Genomic DNA, 13,201 nt, shown 5'->3' on the forward strand with positions numbered 1-13,201 from the left:
TATTTGTGTATTTTAGTTACTTTCCTTTTGAATTTCGGTATGGACGTTCCAAATTCTTATATGAGTGGAAAAGACAAGTGTTACGTATTATTAAATGTGCTAAAATTTAAATAATTTATCGTGCCTGCCAAAGTACGAATATGGATATGATGCAAATGTTAGATTATCAATTTATCATTCAACTCTCCAAAATTTCTACTTAATTTTGTAAATTTGTTAAAGTTTTCGAGCTTGTTGAACATTAAAAACTTTATCATAAGAATTTAAGGAAAAAAAGCGAACCGGTCGGCGAGTCCCATGAACCAAAACATATACGAGACAAGTCAAACTTTTCAACTCGTATTTTCAATGCAGGACAGATCAGCCCAACCTACATTTTTCGGGCCAAATGTGAGACGAGTCTAAATGAGCCAGACGAGTTCGCATTGTCATCCTTACTAAATATATGGCATAAGTTAGAAAAAATGGTTTTTTTTTTCTCTTCCAAGGACGATCTTGATTGATTATTTAGTGTTCTTATACATTTAATAGTTTTATACCGACTAAAATTTCAGACTAGATAAAATTTGAACTTTTTTTTATCTTAAACATGATCGAAATTACTTAAGACTCCCACATACGAAACTTCAGTAAAATACTATAAACAGATGAACCTTGCACATGTATTTCATCTGAGTTAAATTTGTTAAGAATTTCACCCTATTAAAGAACTCATAGTAAAAGAAAAAAGAAAATCTCCATTTTGTAGAGGTTATCTAAATTCTTGGAAGAAGAAACACAATAAAAAATATGGCATGTGTAGCCTAGTTGGAAGTGGCACCAAAATGATGAGATAAAATAATGATGTGGTGAGAGTTTAATTGGCCATATCCAAACACAATGGCATGATGACTCGTGAGTTGTGACCAAGTCAAATCTCCTTATCTTCCTCACTCACAACAAACATATCCTCTTTCTCACATGTTATATCCTTCTCGTACCAATCCAGCTCATTCTAATATATAACCTTAGATCTTGTCTTGTCATTGCCAAAAAGATTCATATAATATTCTTTTTTATAGGTTAAAATACATGTATCTCTTCACAAGAAAAAAAAAATGTAGATCTCTTTAGTTTGTAAAAAAACCAACTAAAAGTGTTTTTGATAATATGTTTTATAACCATTATTAATATCTAGTCTTATGTTCGAGATGTATTAGGGATGATAATATAAACCTGGTTTGCAGGCTCGTAAAATTCCACGACCCACACGGGTTCACCCACATAAAAAAAAAACTTACACATGTGTATATCAGTTACCTTTTTTATGGACTCTTGCATTAATGTTTCGTTCCATATCCTAATATGATTGAAAAAGACAAGTATTATGTATTTTTTAATGTGCTAAAATTTAAACAATACATAGTGTATGTCATAGTACGAATATGAATATGATGAAAATGTTGAATTATCAATTTATCATCTAACTCCCTAAAGTCTTTGCTTAATTTTGTAAACTTCATAAAGTTTTCCAATTTTTTGAACATTGAAAGTTTTATCATAAAGATTAAAAAAAAAAGTGGACTGTACAAACCAACCTACATTGCGCGGGTCAAATGCAGATTGAGCCTAACAAACGAGCCATCTACATTGCCACCACTAATATATATATATATATATATATATATATATATATATATATATATATATATATATATATATATATATATATATAAATGAATCTTATCCCATATCTAAATTTTAAAAAATTGATTTAAATTTAAATTCCATTTGAAAACAAATATTATTACAAATGAACACAAAATTATGCAAATATTATAATATACTAAACATTTTTGTGTGAAAAGAGTAGAAGTGAAAGCAACAATTATTCCAAATATAACTAGTCAAAATGGGTCTAATAGTGGAGAGTTGAGATAATGTATGAAAAAATATAGAGGTAGATGCATGAATGGATGAGGAATGAATGCAACACCTTCAAACCAATTGTTAAGTGCCGACACATTCCAATCCCATCAATTTTCCTCCACTTACGTGGCTTCAATATCTTGGCAAGCAACATACGACAACAACAATTTTTTTTAAAAGAAATACTTTTTTAAATACAATTCCTTTCATGTCACCATAAAGTGGAAGTTACAATTTATTTTTAATGTTTCAAATGTTATCCTTCTAACTAAAAATAATGAATATAATTATTTTAATTAGCACGGTCAAGTTTTTCTTAAGTATTAAACAATAATCTAAGCTTGTATTTAAGTTAAAATGTGTTAAATGGTATAAGTATTTTAAATATTAATGTAAAACTTTGTTTAACATGTCAAAAATAAATTAACACATTCACAAATAGGTTAAGAATAATTTTATTTATTTACTTTTTAAAGTTAAAAAATGAAACTATATCCAAATTTAGAAGATAACATATTCTAATTTTTTGTATAAATTTAAAGAGTATAAATATATTTAATAAAACATTAACAATTAATCATTACATCTTCATGTCACCATATCAGATATAGATATGTTACCGTAAAAAAAAAAGACAAATTAAATTAGAATTTTTAACCTGCCAACTCGCTCTGACTCAACTCGCTTAGCCCATCCTGACAAAAGAAAATTAAAAAAAACTTGAAAAATAAAGCAAAGTGATGAGACCGAATTCCAATATACAACTCTTTTTTAAAAGAAAAAAATTATTTTGACACTACCATTTTCAAATAACTACTATTTAACACCGACTTTTCTTAATAAAATATTATTATTTAAATAAAATATTAATTTATATAAGTATTAAATGGGAGTATCGATGTCAAACTATTACCATCCTTTTTAAAAAACCAACAAACTGAACCTAAATTGCTTTTTTACGAATAAAAACAGAACAAACCAAAGTAGTTAAACTAGTCCGTTTTACCACTTAGGAACATGTGACATATTCTACCAATGACACTTTTTTTTTAGGAAAATAATATTTTAACTACTAAATTTTGACAACTTTCTCTTGTAATCTTAGGTGACATCTTTTAATTAGTTTTTCATTCTTTCATTTTTTTTTATTTTTAATATTTTAAAATCACTTAAAAGATGATATCATGTTATAAGAGAAAGTTGTCAAAATTTAATAATTAATTTTTTTTTATCCTAATAGATGAATGTATTCCATTCCAAAATAGAGATAATTTTACAGTTGTGAAATTTGTTGATTAATTAGGTTTTAACGTGTAGATATAGATGGGTATGAGATAGAGTGATGTAAAGGTGGGAATATACTTATCTGTCTTGGCTTTATGAAGCAAAGTTGGGAAGATGTGGACCTCACCTTTTGCCTCCAAAAATAATAAACAAAGTTAAGACGGTGAGTCACAACATGGATTGGATCTCTTCAAATTTAGACCTTATCTTCTATCTTAGCTGTCTCATACAACTTATCAATTTCTCACCATATATAACGTGATTTGACACTCTCATTTTTTTGTACTACCATTATATATATACATACTCATCAAACTCAACAATAAAACTGGTCAATGTTATCCAAATCTTCTTCTTTTTCTTCTTCTTCTTCCTTCCTTCACCATAACTGCTTCATTCATTTCTTGGCTTCGCTTCTTGGTTGGGTGACCTTCATTGTCAATGAATCAGAAAAAGGTGCAGAATTTCTTTGTGGGGAGGATCATGGATGGTCATCAAGGTGGAAACACCAACTGGGTCATCAAAGAAGATGATGAACATAGCAATGATTCATCATCCATTGGACTCATGTCAGAAGAAGAAGAAGACTCAATGGACTCTCTGTGTTCTTCTTCTTCTTCATCAGAGTTGACTGAGGATGCTTCCTCTCCAACTTCTTCTTCATCAACACACTCAAATGGACCCTTGTATCAATTATCAGACCTCATGAACCATCTTCCTATCAAGTAAGCATTCAATTTCTGTGTACTAATGCATCTGCATATCATTGAACTCATGGATCAAACTGATACAAAATCATGACATGAATGTTAAGAATTGGTGTATCTAATTTATTGTGTTAACTAAGTTTGTTTACACATGACTTGTGCAGGAGAGGGTTATCTATGTTCTATGAAGGGAAGGCACAATCTTTCACTTCTTTAGCTAGAGTGGAGAGCATAGAAGATCTTCCTAAGAAAGAAACACCTTATAGCAAGAGAATGAAATCATGCAAAAGTTTTGGGGGAGGTTTAGATAGTCACAGAATATGGTACACTCCAAAGGCTACAATAACAAAGAAAACATCAAGAGGGTCTTTTGCATTAAGCAAAAGAGGGAGCTTTCATGGAGGGTCTAGACCTTCCATTGCTGTTCATAAAAACTTCTGAAATTCAGCATGTTAGAGTTACTGCTTATTCGTGTACAAAATCCGGAAAATTTTGAGTTTGAGGATTCATCTTACTGAGTCAAAGCCATATGATGAATTAGCATATTTGATTCATTTTTGCTTTGTTTTACATAGTGGTATATATGATCGATCCTTTTGCCTCTTACCATCATCATCACTACCTTGATTCAAAATTATCCCAAGTTATTACCTTAATTCATGTGACACCAAATCTTTTTGAGATCAAATTTTAGGTTTTCTCTTTTCTGCAATTTGTACATACTTCAGTTACTTGTATATGATTTTTCATAAATTTAAAGGGAAACTTTGATAGACTGTGTCTTAACTTTTTAATGATTTTTACTTTAGTTCTCAGACTCTTAAGAAAATATGATATTCGGTTTTAAACCATTGGATGCTTGTGTTGTAGTTCTTTTATCTAAGTTTTAGATAACTATTAACGTAAATTGCTATCTTCTTTCACTTTTCAAAAGTAAAGTATATTTTGGTACAAGAAATAACAATTCGATTTAAGGGTGATGATTATTTAACCGAAGTTAAACAGTAGGACTACAAAATAAACTTCAAAATTATTAGAGATGGTGATGTAAATGAAATTGCAAATTAAAAGTAAAATAATAGTGGTAGAAATATTATTATTCTTTATAATAATTAATAACTATTAATAAAGAATATTGTTTTTATAACCATTTATAACGATTTTTAGTGTACATATTTTATTATTAATTTTATCCTTATTAATAAATTATTTTAATATTTTACTCTTTGAATTTTATAATTATTTTTAATTCAATTAATTACTTCTAATAAAATTATAAAAATTATTTAGTTTTTCATATTTTTATAATTTTTTTAATTTAATAATATTTTTTTTCATTCCAATAATTATGACTGAAGTTAATGTTTATCTTTTATCATCATAACAAAAAAGTGGATATTTTCATATTTATAACTATGTATTCTCAATCAATTAATTGATTGTACATATGATTTTTCAAATAATTACTAGAAAAATTAAATAGTTTAATTCTGATAACGTAATAATATAATATTCATTAATGTTTTTAGTAATCAATAATGTATGTTTTTTACCCTTACACAGATATTAATCTCTCAAAGTTGCAAACGTGATTGTTTCATTCCAAGCAGTGATTTACACTCAACTTTTTAGGCCATGGACTAGTTGTGTGCTGCTGTTATTTTGGCGATTGATCTATTCTTACCGTTTGTGAACGTATTTTGTTGTTTCACTTCATCCATTGCTCACAGAGAAATTATCTTTGTATTTAGCCACCCAATCCTAAAAATAGTTCTGTAACTATCGATGACATTGAGAGAACATAATTGTATTTTTCTTTAGTACAAAAGTACAATGGAAAAAAGTCCATTCTCTTGTTATTTCTCTCCGAACACAAGTTAAACCATATATGACTTATCGAAGTAAATTTCAAGAGGTCAACAATATTGCTATAAATGATTTGCTTTTCATTCTTACAAGTTACAACTCAAATACAATTAACAAAATGGAAGAGGGAAAAGAGGTTGAAAAAATCAGTATAATTATTTGCCTGAACAATTATCATTGGCGAAGATTCCTAAACTTGTGTATAACAAAAAAATATGATGAAGAAATTTGCATATGAAACTCCTCTTCATATAGGTCATAACCTGTATACAGGTTCAATTCCAAGGAGATAAAAGCAATGTCTCATCACAATTACCGTTGCTTCACACAGCAAGAGTCTACTAGTCTCCTCAGACGACCCCACAACCTGCCAAATGTACGAAGTTCAATAGCGTGAACTCAATCCAAACATTATTCTTTTACCAAACTTACCTAGGACGCAATTCTCTAGGATATAAGTACCTTACTTCTAAGGTGTGTCACAATAAATATAAAAAAACCTTCTTGCATTTACGAAAAAATAATGGGAAAAGTGTAGAAATGTAAATATTATACAGCATAAGTTAATGCCTTTAAAGGTATACCTGACAATTAGAGTAGAATTTCTTTGTAAATATTTCCGATAAATTGTATAGGTATTCGCACAACAAATTCGGTAACAAATTGGTGCATGCCTCTTCAAAAACCTGACAAATAAAACAGTACACAACCTTGTATAAGGTAAGAATCTTTTGGTTTGGAAAATAATATGCAGGAACCCCACCCGCTTCAATATCTCAGTTAAAGAAAATGGAGCCCCAATAACAAAGTCTTAAATATTACTAGTATAAAAAAAAAGTCTCAACACCAACATCTACTATTCACATATCCCACCTCAGGAAATTGCAGCAAATGGAGCCCCAGTGCACGTTCATCTTCATGATCCAACACTATTTTCCCATTCTGTTAAAAGTTGATAACCGTGAGAAATGTGCACAAGTCATTATTCAGCTAACGGATGACTAAACCACATGATCACTGAGTCATCACATTTATAATAGATTAGTGCTGAATTAAACTCATCAAGCCAACCCGACAGAAACTCTTGTATCTTGTAAAACTAGGCATATGATACAAAAAATAACTAAAACAAATATTATTTCTTTAAGAATAAAAACAAAATAAACTATAGTGACTTGTGTTCCTGGGAAAGAAAGGTAAACTTACTCTTTTTACTTCTTCTATGTCTCTACCAGATTTCCTGATGATAGAACAGATCCTAGCATGTGCATACTGCAAATAAACAGCAGTATTCCCCTGTTTCACAACAAGCTTACGAAGGTGAGACATAAATAACTTCAGATCGGTTATTGAAGTTGGGATTGAAGAGTTCAACAAATGCCAACATAAGTTTCATATGCATATCTTTAGCTATTTTGCAGCAATTGTTACCAAGAAAAAGCACACATTTATAGGCTTGTAGGAGTAGTTTAAACTCAAAAAATGGCCTGACTCTTGAAGTGATGGTTTCACTTCAGAGAGTTATCGATAACTGATAAGAACTAAAGAGAACACCATAGGGAGTCAACTCAAACGAATGGTTTGTACCATGTTCTTCTTCTATTTCATCAAAGTCAAGAACAGCGTTATTTTCCATCCATGGTTATCTACCACGGACTGCTCCAGGAAAATACCTTATACTTTAGAGGATATTTGTTAAAGGGGGAAATAAAAAGCAGGACAGGACCCATAGATAATGTCTACACTAGCTTCTTTACTGTAGCCTCACAATCATACACTCAATTTGAATACAGTTAATGACCTTATCATTAAGCATCTGGTCAAAGTTGAATGTGTAATTTGTTAATCTGTTGATCTTCAAATCAGCATACCTGCAAACACAGACGGATATAAGAATATAAAGGGCTACAATACAAGACTATAACTCATTCAGTGTTCTCAACACAGGCATAACCACTAAAGCAAACTGAAAGTGAAAGGGATATCGAGTCAAAGAAAAACCATGTCCTGAAAGTACAAAAATGTTAACCTGGACTAAGAAAAAACCATGTCACAGTCAGCATGCTTAATCAGAAACCTCACAGTGAAAATGAATACAATCAACAGGATTAAGAGCATTTGCTCATAATATAAAACACCCGATATATAACAGATTTTAGAATTCAGTCAACAGGAATTTGTAGCCAAACAACCTGTATGTATTAACACAAGAATATGCTCACAAAAAAGCTAACTACAACTTAGCATAAATGAAGAGAATGTTGATTTTGCTTAAAAGTAGGGGGGCATTATTGAGTTTAAGGAGCTTACTTAACAGCTCCATAACCAATTGCCTCAGATGTTTTCTCAATCTCCTCCTCAGACCAATCTTTAGCTGTATCTAAAGGAACATAGTATCTGGAAAATTAACTGTATAGTCCCAAGAATTTCACTTAATGAAATTTAAAACAGGCACCAGCATCGATGAATCTTAATCAAGCATAAAATTCACTCATGGATGCTTGCATGCAGATAAGGAACAGGTAAAAAGAGCTTAGGTGCTTTACCACGTTCAAGAATGGAAGTTCTGCAGCGTCTTTTAGCTTCATCAAGTAAATCAACCAACCGAACTACCTCACTACTGCGAGTCCGAAATCGTTTCCCATCTTCCCCAAGAACAAGACCAAAACCGACATGAGTACATTTTGGATACGCATTCTCATCCTTTGGTAACCAACCAGCACGCCTGTAGGCCTAAAAGGAAAAGTAAAGCAGAAGTTTGACATTTTAACTCACTGGAATATTGGCAGCAGTAGGTCAATAAATATATCTTAGTCCAAGATTTATCCTTTAAAAGTCAAAAAAATAATATGAAATAAGAAATTATAGAAAAACCTTCTGGACATTAATATCAGAAAACATAGACAAGTCAATACCCAAGGTGCAAGTACAAATTGCTACTGCCATAAACAAGTAGAAAAAGGCTGCTGGAAAAAATTAGTAACTATAAGATACCATGAAAATCATCATTCGAAATATACCTTAAATAGCATATCAAAGTGTTGCTGCTGCCCAATATCTGTAACATATACAATCCACTCAAGTTTTTCTTCATTTAGACGATACCTACAAGGTTCAAGTATAGTTCAGATAACAAAACAGTCTGTTTTCCTCATTTTTCCTGTAACATGCTCAGATAAAAAAGCAGACAGATGAAAATATGTATCCCAGATTTTACATGAAAGGAAGAGTATATAAACATCCAATATAAATAAATTTGACATAAGAATTCAGAACAGGTTTGGTACTCATGTGAGCCAGCAATTCTAACAGAATTTTACAAAGTATGTCTGAAAAACTAAAAGATTAAAACTAACCAAAGTGATGCTAGATCGGTTGAAAAATAGTTGTAGCCACCATCTCTTTTCACAGCAATGACTGGTATGTTTACACCCTCTACATAAATCACACGTGCACCATCACTCTCTTCAATCAGTCCTAAATTGTCCAGTTTCTCCAAAACCCCAGGAATATATGGATTATAGAAGCTCTCTCCCTGGATTAAGAAAATACTGTTTACTGATATAAGTAAAACCATTCGCAATTACTGCAACATAAATTACAAATGCGAATCAATTTACTGATAAACTTTATGCACATCATAACATATAAGACTGTTGGCCAGAAAACAGGCCTTTTCATCTATGATATTTATAATAATCACCATGGAATCCTGATAACAATACTGGTTGAGATATAATTTCAACAAAGATACCAAAGTGAGATTACAAAGGCTCTTAACTCTAAATGAGCAAAACAATCAAACTTTTTATCACAGAAGAACAAAAAAGAAAGACAAAAGTTTTACTAGAGAGATTATGTCAGATCTGGTTAAAGGACAGAATATATGCTACATTGTAAATCGAATAAAAAGCACAGAAACTGCAGAGTGAATTAGACTCAAAAATATTAACAAATGCATACTTTCATAGGATACTTGGTTGTCTAACTATGCCTTGATATAAAATCTTAGAGACTCCTCCTGGAATGTACAAAATAATAGACATAATTGTTTGACAACTTAAAGTACAAACAGCCAGTTAAAAAGGAAACTGAACCTAACCCTTTCCTCCAATTGAACTCCAAGGCGTTGATAAACTTTATCAAATTCAGCCCTACTCACGTCACAAATTTGTTTCCATGCCTTACGATACTTGATTTCTCCACTCTGAAATAAAAATTAAGACATACATAAAATTTAACCAAGTTTCCCATGATCTCCCAAATAAGGAGCAAATGAAAAAAATTGTAACATATATTTTACCTGGAGCCGGACCACTGCCTGTTGTGCCCTCAACTTAAACTCAGGATCACTATCAAACCTTACTTTTGAAGCCTTATACAAAGCCTAAAAATGCAACAAGCCATACAAGTTAGTACGTAACCTTTTTTTCAGTGAAAAAGCAAATGCTTCATCATCACCATAATGGGAAACTTAAGCAATGCATATAGAGAAAATCCTTTGCCCCTCCTCTTTGCTATTTGCCAAGGAAGAACAGAAATTTCTTCCAAGCCAGGTTAATGGCATCAATAGCAAATTAATTTATAGATTACTTTTAAATGCATAGTCTTTACTCCCATGCTGAAAATTAATCAGTTAGAAATTACAATGAGCGTGCACCAAATAAATTAAAAAAAAATGTCTGACAGATCATAATGAAAAAATGCCAAAAAAATATATATCAATATAAGAAATTTTGAAATTCAGTTTAATATATTTACTCACCTGAAGATCTCCAATAGCTGCTTCACTAAGATCATCTGGGTTTGTAAATTTTTCAAAGAGATACGTAATCAGCATTCCAAACTACAAAAAAAAATGCCCTTTGAGCTTTATAGTACCAATATTCAAATGAGAACTTTCCTAATGGAATATTTTATTATTCAAGCAAATATGCCATAAGAATATGGTTATCTCTATGAGAAATCAGTGGGCAACGGTAATTTGATGAGTAATGGAAACAATGCAATATAAAAGCTTTTCCCATATTCAAAAGAAGGGTAGAAATGTCTTAGGACATCAATTTTGTAAGATTGCTCAACAAAGAACAACAGAAAACAAAACACACGTTAAGATGTAGATGTACTTGATCATGAAGACAATTAGAATTTAGAAAAGCAAATTATATCATCTATTTTCTCAAACATATTTAGATCTTAAGCCATGCAGTAAGGCTGATGACAAAAACTTGCCAAGTTAAATGATTGTTCCAAATGAATTACCGAAAGTTGTGCCTTTTACAAAGAAACCTAGCTTTGACAGTGTATAGCTAAGATGTACCACAAGAAATGGCAGAAATCATATGTCATTAGATTAAAATGCACTATTTTAAACTCTTGGCACAAAAACAGTATAACAGTAGAACTAAAGTCTACCTGTGTTCCCCAGTCACCAACATGATTTCTGCGGATTACGCATTCCACCCGTGAAAATTCAAACATACGGGCCAATGTATCACCAATAATGGTAGATCTCAGGTGGCCAACATGCATTTCCTTCGCTATATTAGGGGATGAAAAATCAACCAAAGCCCTCTTGACTGGAAGCCGAGGTGCCCATGCATCAATGCCATCAACTAGCATTCTCTGTACCCTCTGCAGTAGAAAGTTTCTTGTGCTTAAGTACTGGCAGAAGTTTTAAAAAGCTCAATCATCCAAACAAAATTAAAACCTTAACTTTTGCAAATATAATCCCTTCCAATCAATGAACTCAGATCCCACCCCCACTGAAAAAATAATATTAAAGGACTTAGACACTGGTACACATTTTTTGTAATTCAAAATTAAAAGAGGCAAAATGCCATCACCTGTGCTATCCACTTCTTTGACAATACAATGTTGACAAATCCCGGACCAGCTACAGAGCATGAATCTATCATTTCAGATGGAGGAAGATTGTTAACTATGGCCTACACATATAAAAAAACACATAGATGACCTTTAAGAAAACCAAACCAAACTCTAATTCCAAATAAATAATTACTAAAGAGGAATAAAAAGGGAAAAAATCACAGCTGGTAGAAATGTCAAAAAAGTGAGTGATTATCTGTGATCATACCTGCCCAATTGCTGGGGGACCCCTAAACTCTGTCTGCTTTCCCTTCACCTTAGACCACACTCCCATTGCGTTATTGCTGCATCAAGAGAATATTCTTTGTTTCAGTTTGCGTATATGCATACATATAACGATAGTAATAATAATATCGCTTTTCAACAGTGCAGCAACAATTAAGAACTTGTTTGAGTAATACGAGTACTTCTTGAAAAAGAAATTAAGAAGAACGAAACGAATTTTTCCTTAAGATAAAACTAACTTAAACTTAAGCATAAGTTAATTTGTAAAAGTTCTCTAGTATTAACTTTTTTTCTAAAAGATTAATTTTAACTTAGAGAAAAATTTATTTCATATTTACTTTTTTTCTGCTCTCCTTGTGGATAAGTTTTTTTCACACATGTTATAGAACCTCATTTTCACTTCCCATCGATACAACAAAGGAAAAAATAGTGAACCAACCATTGATAATCTCCAAACTTCACGCCACCTTTAACAGCACAAGCATCAACTAATGGCACAACATCTGGTTCATCAGGCACCGTTGCCCTCAAAGATAATTCAAACAGCTGCGCCAATTGCCTTTTGACACTGGCCGGGTTATCTATTTCCTACATCATTACAAACACGATACAATACCATTTATCACACACACAAAATGAAACCAAACAAATAAACATAGAGTTTAGGAATTGAAACTTATTAGTGCGTATTCAATTTCATATTAGATTCTTCAGAACCCCCTTAAAATAACAGTTAACTTGATTTTAGGTACATATATATTTAGTTTCATTTGCCTTGAATAAAAATATTTATAGTTATAACGTATAGTACTAACTTGCCTTCATAATAAAAACATAAATCACATCCTTCTAAATCAATTGAACTGAGATTAACTTCTTTCAAAATCAATTTTGCCACCACTCTTCCAAACACGTACTTAATGAACTTACAATTACAGCGGTGGACGTAGACTGTGGCTTGGTGACGGGAGATTGCTGCGTCTTGGTCACTGACAAAGCGAATCTCCGAGACGCAATCTTGAGCAAATCTGTCTACACATTAAAGTTCAAACGAAACGACGTGGTGTTAGTGAATTAAGTTTAGGCGTTGAAACAGTGTTGTGGTGGTAACATTGAAGAAAACGAGAGAAGCTTAACTGACCCGAACGTGAAGGTTGTAGAGCTGGAGAGGAGGGAAAGTGAGAGAATCGATTGAGGTTAAAGCACCCTAACCCTAGCATTTCTTCTGTTTCTTCTTCTTCGTTCAGGTTCCGCCCTTCCCAAACACCATTGTTACGGTGTTAGCGGTTTTGTGTGCGTTGTGTTGGCCTCCGCTGAAGATA

General features: G+C 31.8%; 2 protein-coding genes across 3 annotated transcripts; one reads left to right on the top strand and one right to left on the bottom strand.

The window, feature by feature from the left end:
- The first annotated feature begins 3,478 nt into the window (after positions 1-3,478).
- On the top strand, positions 3,479-4,672 carry LOC114181350. Its single transcript, XM_028067776.1, has 2 exons — positions 3,479-3,917; positions 4,064-4,672. Exons 1-2 carry the CDS (start codon positions 3,634-3,636, stop codon positions 4,338-4,340), a joined length of 561 nt encoding a protein of 186 aa, XP_027923577.1. The 5' UTR covers positions 3,479-3,633; the 3' UTR covers positions 4,341-4,672.
- Positions 4,673-5,801: 1,129 nt separating this feature from the next.
- LOC114182462 (arginine--tRNA ligase, chloroplastic/mitochondrial-like) lies at positions 5,802-13,201 on the bottom strand. Of its 2 annotated transcripts, none has more exons than XM_028069335.1 (18): positions 13,021-13,201; positions 12,810-12,907; positions 12,319-12,467; positions 11,863-11,938; positions 11,612-11,713; positions 11,181-11,399; positions 10,531-10,611; positions 10,069-10,152; positions 9,868-9,972; positions 9,122-9,300; positions 8,786-8,870; positions 8,312-8,498; positions 8,076-8,145; positions 7,567-7,636; positions 6,972-7,061; positions 6,639-6,707; positions 6,350-6,451; positions 5,802-6,132 (listed from the first exon to the last, which is right to left on the bottom strand). In XM_028069335.1, exons 1-18 carry the CDS (start codon positions 13,097-13,099, stop codon positions 6,022-6,024), a joined length of 1,956 nt encoding a protein of 651 aa, XP_027925136.1. In that variant the 5' UTR covers positions 13,100-13,201; the 3' UTR covers positions 5,802-6,021. The 2 variants fall into 2 exon arrangements, with proteins under 2 accessions (XP_027925136.1, XP_027925137.1); XM_028069336.1 differs by having other exon boundaries at positions 12,810-12,911; positions 13,021-13,172.

The sequence above is a fragment of the Vigna unguiculata genome, chromosome 4, assembly GCF_004118075.2.
Source record: "Vigna unguiculata cultivar IT97K-499-35 chromosome 4, ASM411807v1, whole genome shotgun sequence".
In the NCBI taxonomy this organism is placed as follows: Eukaryota; Viridiplantae; Streptophyta; class Magnoliopsida; order Fabales; family Fabaceae; genus Vigna; species Vigna unguiculata.

Bases quoted from the DNA above. Each gene is read 5' to 3' on its own strand.
- LOC114181350 (XM_028067776.1), top strand. From the start codon at position 3,634: ATGAATCAGAAAAAGGTGCAGAATTTCTTTGTGGGGAGGATCATGGAT. The intron at 3,918-4,063 runs GTAAGCATTCAA...TGACTTGTGCAG, and splicing joins ATGAACCATCTTCCTATCAA to GAGAGGGTTATCTATGTTCT.
- LOC114182462 (XM_028069335.1), bottom strand. From the start codon at position 13,099: ATGCTAGGGTTAGGGTGCTTTAACCTCAATCGATTCTCTCACTTTCCC. The intron at 7,062-7,566 runs GTCATTAACTGT...GTTGTGAAACAG, and splicing joins ACCAGATGCTTAATGATAAG to GGGAATACTGCTGTTTATTT. The intron at 6,133-6,349 runs GTATACCTTTAA...TACATTTGGCAG, and splicing joins AATTCTACTCTAATTGTCAG to GTTGTGGGGTCGTCTGAGGA.